The sequence below is a fragment of the Peromyscus leucopus genome, chromosome 9, assembly GCF_004664715.2.
Source record: "Peromyscus leucopus breed LL Stock chromosome 9, UCI_PerLeu_2.1, whole genome shotgun sequence".
Taxonomy (NCBI): domain Eukaryota; kingdom Metazoa; phylum Chordata; class Mammalia; order Rodentia; family Cricetidae; genus Peromyscus; species Peromyscus leucopus.
The window spans coordinates 72,326,510-72,341,030 of NC_051070.1; the positions used below are offsets into that span (position 1 = coordinate 72,326,510).

General features: G+C 37.7%; 1 protein-coding gene across 10 annotated transcripts in view; it reads left to right on the forward strand.

Moving 5' to 3' along the window:
* Positions 1-14,521, forward strand: part of Hnrnpc (heterogeneous nuclear ribonucleoprotein C) — a 33,068-nt gene that overhangs the window by 14,912 nt on the left and 3,635 nt on the right. For 6 of the 10 annotated variants that reach the window (XM_028856051.2, XM_028856052.2, XM_028856046.2 and 3 more), the window contains 3 exons: positions 4,890-5,159; positions 7,743-7,857; positions 8,407-8,454. In XM_028856051.2, coding sequence (XP_028711884.1) covers positions 4,919-5,159; positions 7,743-7,857; positions 8,407-8,454 — 404 coding nt within the window. In that variant the 5' untranslated portion in view covers positions 4,890-4,918. The remainder of the gene's footprint in view (positions 1-4,889; positions 5,160-7,742; positions 7,858-8,406; positions 8,455-14,521) is intronic. The other 4 variants (XM_028856053.2, XM_028856055.2, XM_028856056.2 and 1 more) reach the window with 1 other exon arrangement.

A 14,521-nucleotide genomic window follows, 5' to 3' on the forward strand; every position in this document is an offset into this window, starting at 1 on the left:
CTTTTTTTTTCTTTTGGTTATATGTATTTGTATATGAATGTGTTTTTATTATTTTCATCCCTCATTACCTACGGTCTTGTGCCCTCTCCACCTTTCCTGATTCCCTTCCTCTTAGCTAGTGTCCCCTTCTACTTCCATTTCTTTGTGTGTGATCCATTTATTCACAGCAGCATAGGAAACTGCAGTGACTACCTATGAAGAAAATGTCTTTCCCTCCCCAGCAACATCAGTTGCCTGTAGATCCTTGGGGAAGAGTGGGTCTTCATTCATCATACCCTCTTTTTGCACATGTTGACTGGTCCGTTCATGTGTAGTGCTTGTAAAGATAATCACAACTGCTTTGACTTACGTCAGGCTGGGTAATGCCTGGAAAAGAGCATCTTTTCTGAAACACCCAAACTTCATTTTTTTGATATTTCTTAAGGATTCATGAGTTTTATTCTCACTTGCCTGTAACTTCTCCAACCTGGCCATGTGAGAGGGGGTGGAGAGCCAGGATAGTAAACAGGAGGCAAAAAGGAACTGGTAACCAAAGACTGGATTGTATAGGAAAGGGCAACTGGGGGAGAAAAGCCCAGCCACTGGGTTTAGGACAGGGGGTATGGTATGCCAACCTGTACTCATTAACAGGGACTGAGGGATATTGGGAGAACATGTTGGCCAGGTTTGCTTTGATTATGCTAATAGGCACCTCAGGCTTTTGTCTTGGGTTTTTGAGACTTAACATTAGAAGGATTTTTTTTTTAAGCCATGTTATTGTGCCCGTAACGTATAATGTCCATCAATTTTGGTTCCTTCTGTAATGGTTGTTTTGACAAAGACTTGCCATGTCAGAGTAAGGGTATTCTGTTTTGTCTTTTTTTTTTTCCTTTATTTAATTAAAAAGATTAGTAACTATTTCTTGCACCTGGCTAATTTCAAAACCTTACTTCATGGTTACAGTATGTTTTATGGTTTTTTTTTGTTTGTTTTTTAATTTTTAAAACCATTATTTTTGGTATTTGGTCATATGGTATGTGTCTTCTGTGTGAGTGTGTGTACATGTGAATAGGTTCCTGCTTAGGCCATAAAATTGTTGGTTCCCTGGAGCTGGAGTCATCTGGAAAAGCAGTATACACACTGCATACTCTATCTCCAGCTCCTAAACCTGTATTTCTTCTCTGTACTGTTTTGTAGCTTTGTCAGTTACACAGAGCTAAGGAGAACCTTAAATTTCTGATCATTCAGCCTTGTCTTTGGAATGCTGAAACAGTCATGCAACATGCCCAGTTTATGAAATATTGGGGGTGGTCCAAGGGATTTGTGTCTGCTAGGCAAGCCTCTACAAGCACCTATGTCCATGTCCCCAGCTGAAGAAAATTAGTTGTGTATGTTCATGTGTGAGTACATGTACATATGTGTAGAGGCATATTGACATCATTTGCCTTAATTGTTTTAAAACTTTACTTACTGACTCAGGGCCAAGCTAGATCTTACAAAAATGCAGCTAGTCTAGCTAGCTACACCCCCCTGGGCAATCTGTGTCTCTGCCCTCTGAATACTGGATTGACTATACCTCTGCAGCTTTGTGGGTTCTGGGAAATCTGTATTTGATTTTTTTTTTTTCTTTCGAGACAGGATTTCTCTGTGAAGCTTTGTGCCTTTCCTGGGACTCACTTGGTAGCCCAGGCTGGCTTCGAACTCACAAAGATCCGCTTGGCTCTGCCTCCTGAGTGCTGGGATTAAAGGCGTTTGCCACCACCACCGCCCGAAATCTGTATTTGAGACAGGGTTTCTCTATGTAGCTCTAGCTGCCCTGGAACTGTAGAATATGCTTGAGTTGTCAACTTAGCACTATTTCCTGGGGGTGGAGGTAGTGCCAGCAAAGTTTCAGATTTAGGAACTTTAGCTTTCTCTTCCAGAGGTTCTGGGTTCAAGTCCTAGCACCTACATGGAAGCTCACACCTGTCTTCAAACTCCAGTTCAGGTCTTTAAACACCCTTAAAAATACATGAGACGTACCCTCAGGCCTGAGTTAAATATTTTTTTTTATGATTTAAAGATTAATCAGAATTGAGTTCTGAAGACAAGACCTTTCTGGGATTAAAGGCATTTACCACCACTGCCTGGCATCTTTTTTTTTTTTTAAATTTTAATTAATGCAAATATTGGAGTGGAGGTTGAACTCTAGATAGTCTTGATGGGTTCTGGTGGCTTCCATGGCAAATATTTCACTGAACTCTATTGTCACCAGGTGCATAATTTTTGTGAGCCTTATGTATATCTTGTTAACTTTTTTTGTATTGGTGGATCTTTACTGCTGAGCAGTAAAGTAAACCAAGAGCTTGGATTTTGCTAGGGATGTCTTCCATTGCTTACATCTCCAGCACATAGTTACATATTGCTTTAAAACATGTTCCGACATTTTAATTTTCTTTTTTTGGGTGGTGAGGGTTGAGACAGGGTTTCAGGGTATAAGTCTGGCTGTTCCAACTCACAGAGATCCACCTGCCTTGTCCTGGAACTCAAGATCTGCCTTCCTCTGCCTCCGCCTCCCGAGTACTGGGATTAAAGGTGTGCTCCATTGCCTGGCTTAATTTTATCTATTGATACTGTTATTATTTTGAGATAGTCTGTACATAGCCCTGGCTGTCCTGGCACTCACTATGTAGTCCAAGCTGGCCTGAGACTCAGAACCAACTGTCTCTGCCTCTGCCCTTCCTGGTGATGCCACCCTTTTGTTTTTTGTTTTTTGGGTTTTTGTTTTTGTTTTTGTTTTTTTGAGACAGGGTTTCTCTGTTTTGGTGCCTGTCCTGGATCTCTCTCTGTAGACCAGGCTGGCCTTGAACTCAGAGATCTGCCTACCTCTGCCTCGCTAGTGCTGGAATTAAAGGCATGTGCCACCACCGCATGGCAATACCACCATTCTTAACATCATTTTTTTTTCCTGTAATTTTTTAAAGACTGCCATGGTTGGAGTGTTGTATGAGTGATACTAAAAAATAGAAAATTTTAGGTGGCAGACTGAGTAATACATTTAAATGCTAAGGGATCAGGAACTTCAGCATGCTACAGGAGTCCTCTACCACTGAGCCCTTTTTAAGTTTGAATTGGGAATGGGGGTTCAAGATAGGGTTTCTCAGTGTAGCTCTGGCTGTCCTGGAACTCACTCTGTAGACCAGGCTAGCCTCAACTCAGAGATCTTGCCCTTTTCTCTCAAGTGCTGGGATTAAAGGTATGTGCAACTACAGCCCACCTCTAGTTTTTTTTTTTTTTTACCCCCTCATTTTAAGGATGAACCTTGGTTACTTTTGGAAATTAGGGATAAAATAACCTAGGTCCTTGAACAGGTGAATAGAGGATTTATCATTAGCAAAGATGGCACTTCCATAGACTTAGTTTAGTACTCAGGGAGACAGGACCATGAAATTGATTGTCAAAGAAGGGATTGGTGGGTGCATGAGAGAACTTTATAGGACATACCAAGCATTTTACTAGACATAAATTGCCTAGGGACAATGTTTAGATGACAGTTACTTCTTAAGAATGTTTTAGTTGCTTCCTTTTACACTGCTTCTATTCAGTAATTTGGCTCTACTTACCATTCTCACTTTTGGTGGTGGTGATGACTGCCTGATACTGAGACCTTATTTATTTTGTATGCATCATAGGGTATGGATCATATTCCTTAATAAATTTGGCCTGTCATTGATTTACCTTATACTAAACTAAGTAAGGTGTAGGGGAAACAAGATGGTTTAGTGAATAAGGTGCTTTCTCCAAGACTGACACTTCAGCTTGATTCCTCACCATATGGTGGAGAGAACGGCTTCTTGAAAGTTGTCCTTTGACTTCTACATGTGAGCAACCTTGCACACACATGTGCACATGCTGTAATGGGGCCTGAAATCTTTTGACTGCTCTAAAACTATTGAACTCTTCAGTAAAAATTTAAATAACAGGAGACTTACCTGTTATGTTTTGTATTACAGAAAAACATCTGCTGAGAATTAGTTTGTCATGGTTCACTTGAGGATAGGAAGGATGAAAAATACTAGGCCCAGCTTAAATATTTTTTAGTTATTTTCAAAAAGATGGGGGCCCTATAAATTATTTGAACTCTGATGTTAGGATTTACATTGGTAACAGGCAGCAAACAAAGGATTGTGAAATAGAATTAAAAAGGGCGTCAATGGGTATTTTTCTTTTTGTAAGACTGACTCCATTATCATTTTAAGAGTTTGGTTTTTAACAAATACTCTTAATAGACTAGAACCAGAGATGTGTGGTGACTCAAACATTAAATTTCCAGGATTCTGAAGTATTCAGAATTCCAGTATTCAGGCCATCTTTGCTAGAGTAGATCTATCTGTCTGAGAAAAAAAAAAAACCTGAATGTTGCATTTTCTTATTTGTTCTGTGTCATACACTGGCTAGTTTTATCATCATCACCATCCAATATTAATATTCCAGGTGTAAAAAGTGGTTTTAGAGTAATTGTACCTTATGAAAAGATGGCTTTGTAGCATATGCTAAATCAAATCTGAGTGAATATTTGACCAGTTGGAAATAATTTGCCTTTGTATAAGTATACTGGAAAGATAAAGATTAAATATCTTTACTTGAAAGATATTGGAAGTTGGTCTGTTTTGAGAGAACTGCAACAATATGTTAGAGTTAATTGTAGGATTCTAACAACCAGGAATGCAGAAAAGGCCGAAAACTGATAGCGTGAAGATTTTAGGGAGTTATAATTTGCTCAAGGACTTCAACTTTCAGAAGGATCACTTACTTGGAATTATTATAAAGGAAGATTGTATTGCCAGTATATGAGAGGGATAAAATGAGTATTATATTAATATAATGTATATCTGTTAACCTGAATGCTTCTCTTTTGTTCCAATTTTCAGCTTTGTGAGAGACCTTGTAATCAAAGGAGATGGCTAGCAATGTTACCAACAAAACAGACCCTCGATCCATGAATTCCCGTGTATTCATTGGGAATCTCAATACACTTGTGGTCAAGAAGTCTGATGTGGAGGCAATCTTTTCAAAGTATGGCAAAATTGTGGGTTGCTCTGTGCATAAGGGCTTTGCCTTCGTCCAATATGTTAATGAAAGAAATGCCCGAGCTGCTGTAGCTGGAGAGGATGGCAGAATGATTGCTGGCCAGGTTTTAGGTGAGTTTTATCGCTTGTAAAATTCAAGCTTGAATTGTTTTGTTTTACTTTTTCTTTTTTTAAGGCAAGTATACAAAGTGTTGGGTTTCATTATAGTATATTTGTACATACATATTCCACTTCATTTTTCTTTTTTTTTTTTTTTTGGTTTCTTTGAGATAGGGTTTCTCTGTGTAGCTTTGGAGCCTCTCCTGGAACTCTATGTAGACCAGGCTGGCCTGGAACTTGCAGAGACCTCCTGAGTGCTGGGATTGAAGGAGTGTGCCACTACTGCCTGACGATTGTACATTTCTTCGCACACATTAAAATGATAAAATTTATGACACTTTGTTGAAGCTTTTAAATTTTCTACTTTGTACTGGCTTGTTTCTTTAGTCATTTAGAGTGGTCCTTTTTGTCCTTTTGTAATTCTGGCAGATCTTGTTTAGTGCTGCTTACTAGAAATGTGCTGTGGGCTGTATTTTTTTTTTTTCACACTTTTTAAGGAAAAATAAGTTAAAATGCTGACCAATTTGCAAGGATGGAACTGTTACCCACTGCTGATAGGGAGCAGCTAAGGACATTGCTGGAGGTTTTCACAAAAATTACCACAGACAAGTGTAAGCTGTACTATTGTTAGGCTTAGAACCGGAGTGTTCCATCTGCTACTGCAGATAATTGTGTTTATCTTTATTACTGCTGTACTCGCAGTAGCAAAGAAATGGAACCAGCCTAGAAATTTTCATAATTATGTGATGTATATGCATACACAGTGAAAATTTATTCAACTATAAAGAAAAATAAATGGGCTGGATAGATGGCTAGTAGGTTAAGAGCACTGGCTCTTCTTCCAGAAGACCTAAGATCATTCCTGGCACTCACATGGCAGCTCACAATTGTCTGTAACCAGTGCACATATAAAAAAGGAAGAGACACAAATTAAAAATTGTAGGAAAATGGGTAAATAAGTACTGAAGTGAAAAGACAAAGTGTTCTTTCCTATGTAGAACCTTCCTTGTAACGTACACACCTTTGTCTATAAATAGGTATATTGTGGGTAAAGAGCCAGAAAGGAAGGAGACCAAGAGGGTAAAAAGAGGTGCTCAGTAAGGCAGGGAGGATGTACAAACTGCAGATTTTGAAAACTGCTAAAACACTGTTTGAAATTGCACTGGCATCTACTATTACTATGCTAACTAGGAAATAATTACATTTCTTTTTTGCTTGATTTGTTCCAGTTTCTCGGTGCCACTAAGGAAAATAACTAAATTCAACATTGTATTTGAGGATTTAAAATTATTTCTTTGCATTCCATTGGGAATGTTGAATAAATATAGTGATGTTACCTGAAGGAATTCTTTGTTATAATCAACTTGATAATAGTTTGGTTCTTTTTACATTTTACTATATATAATGGATTACTTTTATAAAAATAAATGAACATACATGACTTGGAATTCAAGACTAGGAAAGCAAGGTTATGTAAATGAGTTCCACTAAGAATTTAATGACAGTGCATCTACTGGTGCTCATCTGAAATTATCACTTGTGAAACTTGTTCTAGCCAGCTTTGGTCTAGGGTTTCTCATTATGTGTGTCCGTCCCCCGTTTAGGCTTAATTTGTTAGAACTAGTGAGAAAACCTTTATAAACAGTGAGTGACAAAGTAAATCTTTCGATTAGTCCCTAAAAACTAGGCTGTATTTTAAAAAATTCATTTTTGTGTGTGGGTATTTTGGGAATCACCAGAGGACAATTTGCTAGAATCCTCTATTACCTGGGTCCTGGGAACCAGTTTTAGTCATTACACTTGTTCACTCCTGTCCCAATAATCCTGTGTCCATAAATTTGGAGGAAAATTGTTTACGTTTTGTAAACACATGTACATGTCCTACCTTAGGATTTTCCCTCCTCCAATGTGAGTAGTGGGCATGGAGCTAAGGTTGCCAGACTAGGAGACAGGTGCTTTACCCATTGTGCAGTCTTGGTAGCTCTGTATTCTTTGAAATTCGGGTGTTGTTTATTTTTATAGGTGTGTATGTCTAGAAGTTGTTTATTCGTTCTCTGAATATTAGTTTGCTAGGGTATTTTTTTGTGTGGAGTTTAGCTGCTAGTAATGGCAATAAGAAATGTTCTTTGGGCTGGGCAGTGGTGGCTCATGCCTTTAATCCATCCCAGCACTTGGGAGGCAGAGCCAGGCAGGTCTCTATGAGTGAGATCCAGGACAGGCACCAAAACTACACACAGTAAAAACCCCCCAAAAAGGTTTCTTGGACATGACTTGAGGGTATGATCCTAAAATTGCCATGCTTATCTTTGCAGTTATGCACATGTTCTTTTTTTGTGACATTTAAATAAAAACATTACCAAAAACATTACGAATGTTAAGTCAGGACAGTTTTTGTGTCAAAACAGTACAGAAATGGAAGGCTAGCTCTGTAAAAACTTAACCTTGTAAATGAGAAGGAAAGTTAATGTTACACATTAGATAACTGCAGTCTGAATATACGGGTTTGTTTGCTTTGCTGGGTGATATAACTCAATCTCTTTGCCTTGAAGTTTTTGTTATTTTTAAACCCCCACCCCCTTTTGTCCTTTTTTCCAGATATTAATCTGGCTGCAGAGCCAAAAGTGAACCGAGGAAAAGCAGGTGTGAAACGATCTGCAGCGGAGATGTACGGGTCAGTACCAGAACACCCTTCTCCGTCCCCTCTACTCAGGTCCGGAACTTTATTATTTATAACTGCATTGTGTCCATCAATGGGCATCTTCTCTGTGTTTTCTGGATGTGGGGAGGGTTAGTGCAATGTGTTTTATGTGCAAAAAGTTTAATGCTTATTAACTTGTGTTAACATAATTCCCTTTTGCCCGTATTTCCTAGCTCTGAGATTTTGGCTGGTTAAGAATAATTTTAAATGTATAGCATAAATTCAAGAGGAATTTGTTAGGTACTAGGAAGCTGGGGAATAAGGAAGGGAAAGGGGATTGTGGTTTAACAACTATTGTATTGTTCTTTCAGTGTTCTTGGTTTGCCTCATAAGTTATTTTGTTGAAATTTTCACCTGAATTAGTAATTTGATCACTGCATGTCCAGTGGTCTAAGATAACATGGAGGGCAAATGATTTGTTTGAATTAATGGGGATTATTCGTTGCTAATCTTACTACTGATCTATTTGTTGTGGTTCGTTTGGCCTGTTTTCACCCCGTCTGCCTTTTGAAGTAACAACAGCAGCTCCAAAATAATCTTTTTTTGGTATTTATTTTTCAGTTCCTCATTTGATTTGGACTATGACTTTCAACGGGATTATTATGACAGGTAAGTGTGGGGTTTTATTCTTTTTGGATGTTAATTTTAAAAAGCTTGTGAGGCTCTTTTTTTTTTTTAATAATTAATGACATTTCAAATGCTTTCCACTCAAAATTAAAACCTCTAGTAGGATGCTTGGAAATTCAACTTAAAAAAAATAACAAACCCTACCTCAACTCATTATGTGTATGGATTTGGGTGAATGTCTGAGCCATGTGTTGGATGTCTACAATCCCTGGAAGAACGCTTTTCAGATGAACTATTGTTCCGAGGCAACTGTGAGGTACCCAGCATTGGTACTGAGATCAGAACCTGGGTCCTCTGGGAGTGCTTATTCATTCCATGAGCCATCTTCAATCCCATAACATGGCATTTTTATTGATTTTAAAAAATATCTTTCTTATAATAGAAATATAATAGAGACCAAATTTAAAATCCTATAGTCTCCTTTGAACATACCTTTTCATAAAATAGGACTTAGAAAGTCAGTGTGTAATGAAATAGTAAATGGCTTTAAGTGTGGCTTATACTATACTAAAAAACAGGGAGATGAAATGATTTTTTTTTTTTTTTGAGCTGAGGACCGAACCCAGGGCCTTGCGCTTGCCTAGCAAGCTAAATCCCCAACCCTAAGATTTCTTACTTAAACTATTCAACAGCATTACTCTTTGTAGGACAACAATGAGAAATGACTGGGTAGAGTTAGATAGCATTGAATGAATTTTTGAGAGCTGACAAATTATCAGGCTACTAGTTGTGTATACATACCAATTATCCTGACATTAAGTGGAGGCAGGTAGAACTCTGGGTGTTTCAGGCAAGATGGAGCTGCATAATGCAGAGGGGTGTCTATTTAAAAAAAGAAAAGCACACACATAGTGCATAAACAATTATTGATGTAAACGTAGTAAACATAGAAACATGGTAAAAATTTAAAGATGTGATGGAAAAATATAAATTTAAATAGAAGATAGGAAAATGTCTCTGACTCTGAGACAAGGCTTGAAAGCTCTGTTTTCCCATTTAGGTGGTAAGTTGAATCATTAATATCTAATCTTTTAAAAGAGGAATTAAATGAATTTTCCATTTGGAGGGTGGGACTTGTTTATGGGACAGTTTCATGATATCTGTACTAACCTCAGTCATGAGCTAAGGATGACTTTGAAAGCCTGATTTTTCTCAAGTCCTTGGGTCAGGCATTATCACATTGCACTAAACTTGGTTATATGTATGTGTAAGAGTACACACATATCTTTGGAGGACTGTATAAATCATGATATTCCTCAGATGTTGTCTATGGTTTTTTTGTTTGTTTGTTTGTTTTCTTTTTGTTTTTGTGGATAAATTTTCTGCCTGACCAACAAGGCTTTGGGATCTGCCAATCCCAGGGGTTGAAATCAGGTGACAGAGTACCTAACCTGCTTTGGATATTCTGGGGTTCAAGTTCAGGTCCTCACTCAGACTTGTAATTCAGTCACCTGACTGAGCTATCCAACTTTCCAGGATGTTTTGTTTATTAGTAGCTCTTTGTAGAAGAGAAATTTTGAGTACATTGTCAATGTAGTTGAGTAAATAATGTGACCATTACACAACTTAAGTCAAACATAGCTCTCTGAACAGATAGCTTTCTTCTGTATCCCAGAACCTAATCAATATTTATATGTATAATTGAGCTATTATTTGGCTTAAAAGGGCTTTTTTACTCATTTTTACTATTTTCTACAGGGAAAATATTTCCCAGTTCCAACTAGCCCTGGACTTTTGAATTATAACCTGTTTTTATGTTCAAGCTATCTGTTTATTATTTCTGCTGCAGTTGTACATAAAATGTTTTTACATTCAAAAAAAAGGACAGATAGTATAGAATTTTCATACTTCCTGAAACAGAATTCACATACTGCTATTGTGACTAAGGCAAAGAATAAAGATAACAAATGGTTTTTCATAAGTAGTCATTGTCACAAGTTTCCCCTCCCCCCCTTTTTTTCAATCTTCTAGATTGGCCTCCCCAGGACTTGTACTATATGCAAGCATTCCTATAACTGACAAGATTCTAAAAATATATTCATAACAATAGAAAATAGTGAATTTCTGATGGCCAGTGGTCCATGCCTTTAATCCCAACAATAGAGAGGAGGAGGCAGGCAAATCTCTGCGTTCCAGGACAGTCCAGGGATACACAGAGAAACCCTGTTTTTAAGAAATGAGAAAAATTAATAGTGAATTTGAGTAGTCAGTCAGTTATAGACAACTAAGTAATTATTTTTTAGTCAGGTTTAATCAATAGGGTGTATACTAAGATGCCTGAAGCAGAGGAAATAGGCACTAAACAGAAAACACTAAGGAGTTTTGTTTGTTTTTTGGGTTTTTTTTTAAATAAACATTTTACTTATTTTTAACGATTTATTTATGTATTTTATATATATGATACTCTATTTGCATGAATACCTGCATGCCAGAAGAAGGCATAAGATTCCATGGTTGGGATCCCCCGTGTGGTTGCTGGGAATTGAACTCAGGACCTCTGGAAAAGCAGCCAGTGCTCTTAACCATTGAGCCATCTCTCCAGCCCTTGTTTTGTTTTTTGAGATGTGTCCTGCATTTGGTAGACAAATTTTACCAGAGACTCAGCCTTCCTTTTAAGATTTATTAATAAAATAATCTTAATTTTAGGATAAGTACGGCATTTTAGTGCAGAAATGGTTAGGCCATAGCATTAGTAGGGGTTTTATTTTGAAGTTTTGTTCTATGTTTAGAAATTTTGATGTGAAGGTACTGGTATGACATGTTAAGAATTATGTTAATATAGGTTATCACATCTTACAATCCCATGATTAGAGAAAAATTTGGACTAACTTTGTCTAAGTCAGGTGATAACTGCACATGCCTTTAATTCAGCACTCTGGAGGCACAGTCTAAATGGAGAAGTGTTAGGGCAAGTAAAAGTAAACCTTTGTTCATTCATTGTTTTTTTACTATTGGATCAAGGCTCGTTTATTTTATAGTCCAGAGTGGTCTTATTAGGATCCTCTCACATCTTTGTCCTTGGATGGGCATTTACAACTATGATTGTGTTAAAGATAAGAGAAAGATTCTTAAAGTCACAAGCTGTTGTCTTTTTTGACTGGTGAAGCACTATTAACAGGTGACAATGTTGGAAATGCTTAACTTTCACTTTTAACATACAGAACTGCAGGAAAGTGTTTTGATCCATTGTTGTGGAAGTATACTTAAGGTGAAATTGCTTAAGTACAAGACAGGTAGCAGGAAATTTAATCATCTTTCTTAAAACATAAATGTTTTAAGGAAGGGTCTTGCTGTGTTTCCTAATTTGGGTTCCCATCACAGCTGTCTCCAGAGCATCTAGCCATACAGGCATGCTTTGCCTCACCTGGATACAATTTTTGAACTTTGGATTAATAAGTACACAGTAGCTGGGCATGGTGAATGCACACCATTACCTTCAACAATGTCGCTATCTTCAGGAGTTCAGTGCTCTCAAAAAGATCTAAATACCTGGTTGACCTTTGATCTTCCCTTGTAGAAGGAAAGGATGAGGGGGATCATAGGACCCTCACATGAGTCTGCACCCAGCCTCCCCAACCACTTATGTTGTGCTGTTCTAATTGCATGGGGTCTGGGTTCTTGGGGAAGGGATAGCGAGGGGCTCAGTCTATGTTGGTTGTATTTTTTCCTGCGTAGCTTCCTTAGAGTCGCCTGTCATCTTTCCTGCAACTAATAAACTCACCTGTAGATGAGTATTGTAGTTTGTCATTGGGTCCGTAGAACGAGTGGTAAACCTTTACATACTCCCCAGGGAAGGAGTTTTTATTTGTGAGGTTCCACATGCTGCAAGTGGAACAGTAGATAACTGTGACTGAGACTTTAGAACACAGCTCACATTGAACATTGAAATATACTTGGGAACAAATGGCAGGTACATATTGCTAACCACACATTGTCAAGGAAAAGCATAAGAAAGATTGCACAGGCTGGGCACTGGTGGTGTACACCTTTTATCCCAGCACTTGGGAGGCAGAGGCACGCGGATCTCTGAGTTCGAGGCCAGCCTGGTCTACAGAGTTCCAGGAAAGGCGCAAAGCTACACAGAGAAAAATCCTGTCTCGAAAAATCAAAAAAGGAAAAAAAAAAGCACAATATCAAATTTGTCTTGTTCTTGTGTACTCTCCCTCCATTCAGTCATAAGTGTCCTATCTTCAGTGAAATTTATCAGATGATCATGCACAATGTGCATAAATACCACAGCAGGAAAGACAGATTCAGTTTATTTTATTACAGGAAGTATTGCATTAGCAGCCTTACATAACATGGATCACAAAGCTCCATTTGTGATGGTTATTTGGTTATTTGTTGTTCATGTCACCTTCCCAACTACTGGAATTAGGTTTATCAAGTTAGAAAACAGACACTGCTTAGTTTTTTAACTATATTAGTAATGTTTTCTATTGGTGCAAACTGAAATCCCAGCATTCAGGAGGCTGAGGTAAGGAGGATCTTTGGTAGATCTGTGCTACATGAGGCTGCCCAAACCAACATCAAATAAAGCAAGTCAAAACAAAATATATACACACAGCCAGGATTTTAGAAGCCTTGCAAAATAACAGTGATTTAAACATAAGTACTACAAAGATTCACCATGACAGGCCCTATATATGCAAGATAAATGGTGCCAAATGATTTGTTTGGCAACTCTCCATCTGAATCTACTTTTCTTGGTTTTCCAAGGTTAAACATGAAAAGCTTGTATAACAAATGGTTGTGATCAATTAACATTAATGATGTTTTTAAAAGTAGTCTCCCTGAAAGACTTCAAGGCAAAACTAATCAGTTTTATATATAATACATGTGTTGAACACTGGCTTTTTGGCTGTTGACTGAGTCCATGCACTAAGAATTTTAGCTACTCATGTCAGTTTGCATCACCACACTTGACTTGTGTTTTCTTCACACAATGTGTACCATAATATATTTCCCAAAGCATTTCATGTTGAAATATTTTTGTTTCGAGATACCTTCTCATGATTGGTTCTAAGTTCCCTGTGGCTGCTGAAATTATAAGAGATGATGTCTATGCATAAACTCCTGAGGATTCCAGCCCTATTTTACATACCTATAACTCATTACTATGTTACGTATAAGGAACATTGTTAGAGTAGTGGTTATTTAGCTGTATTGTTTAGCAAATAACTTCAAACATAAGTCATTCACATTGAGATGACTGGGATGGAATGAAATAGCAGAAATGACAGTGGTGGGTTCACAAGGAATCCTAGCAGTCAGCTGACAAAGGATGGTCAATTGAAGTTCACCTCTCGCATAGAATGAAAGAAGCAAAAGCAAACCACAACAAAATAATGGAAGAAAAAGTTTCTTGAAGGGATTCTTTCTAGTTGTTTGCCCCCTTCCCCCCCCACAGGATTTTTTTGTGTGGCTCTGGTTTCGTTGTAGTGCTGGAATTAAAGGTGTGAGCCACCACATCCTGACTATTGAACAGTTTCAAATGTGTAGCAAATCTACAGAACACGCTAGTTCTAAAACATCACTCTTGTCACCTTTGCAGAAAAGGACCTTACAATTTTTGTTTATCCTTGCTCTGTTTGCACTAAAGAGGTTATGCGGCAAGAGATAATTAATGAAATGTTCTGAATTTTTTCCCTCATAATACATGAGTAGAACTATATTAAAAGTGTCTACAGAGTTCTAGGAAAGGCGCACTAGCAAATTTAGAAAATGAAAACATGATTTATAGATAAGAAATTAAGCAATTTCAGTCTGAGTTCAGGAAAATTCGGGTAAAAGTTTTTTTTCGTGACTGTTACCTGTTTTTGTTTGGTTTGGTATTTTGAGGCAGGGTCTCACTGTGTAGTGCTTCCTGTCCTGGGGCTCACTTTGTAGACCAGGCTAGTCTAGAGATCTACTTGCCTCTGCAAGTATTAATGGCATGTGCCACCCTAGGTATGTTTCTTAAATTATTATTTAGAGAATGTTAAGATCCAAGTTTCAGGGATTCCCAGGCATCCTAAAACCCAAAAGAAGTAGCTATAGTAAAAATTTC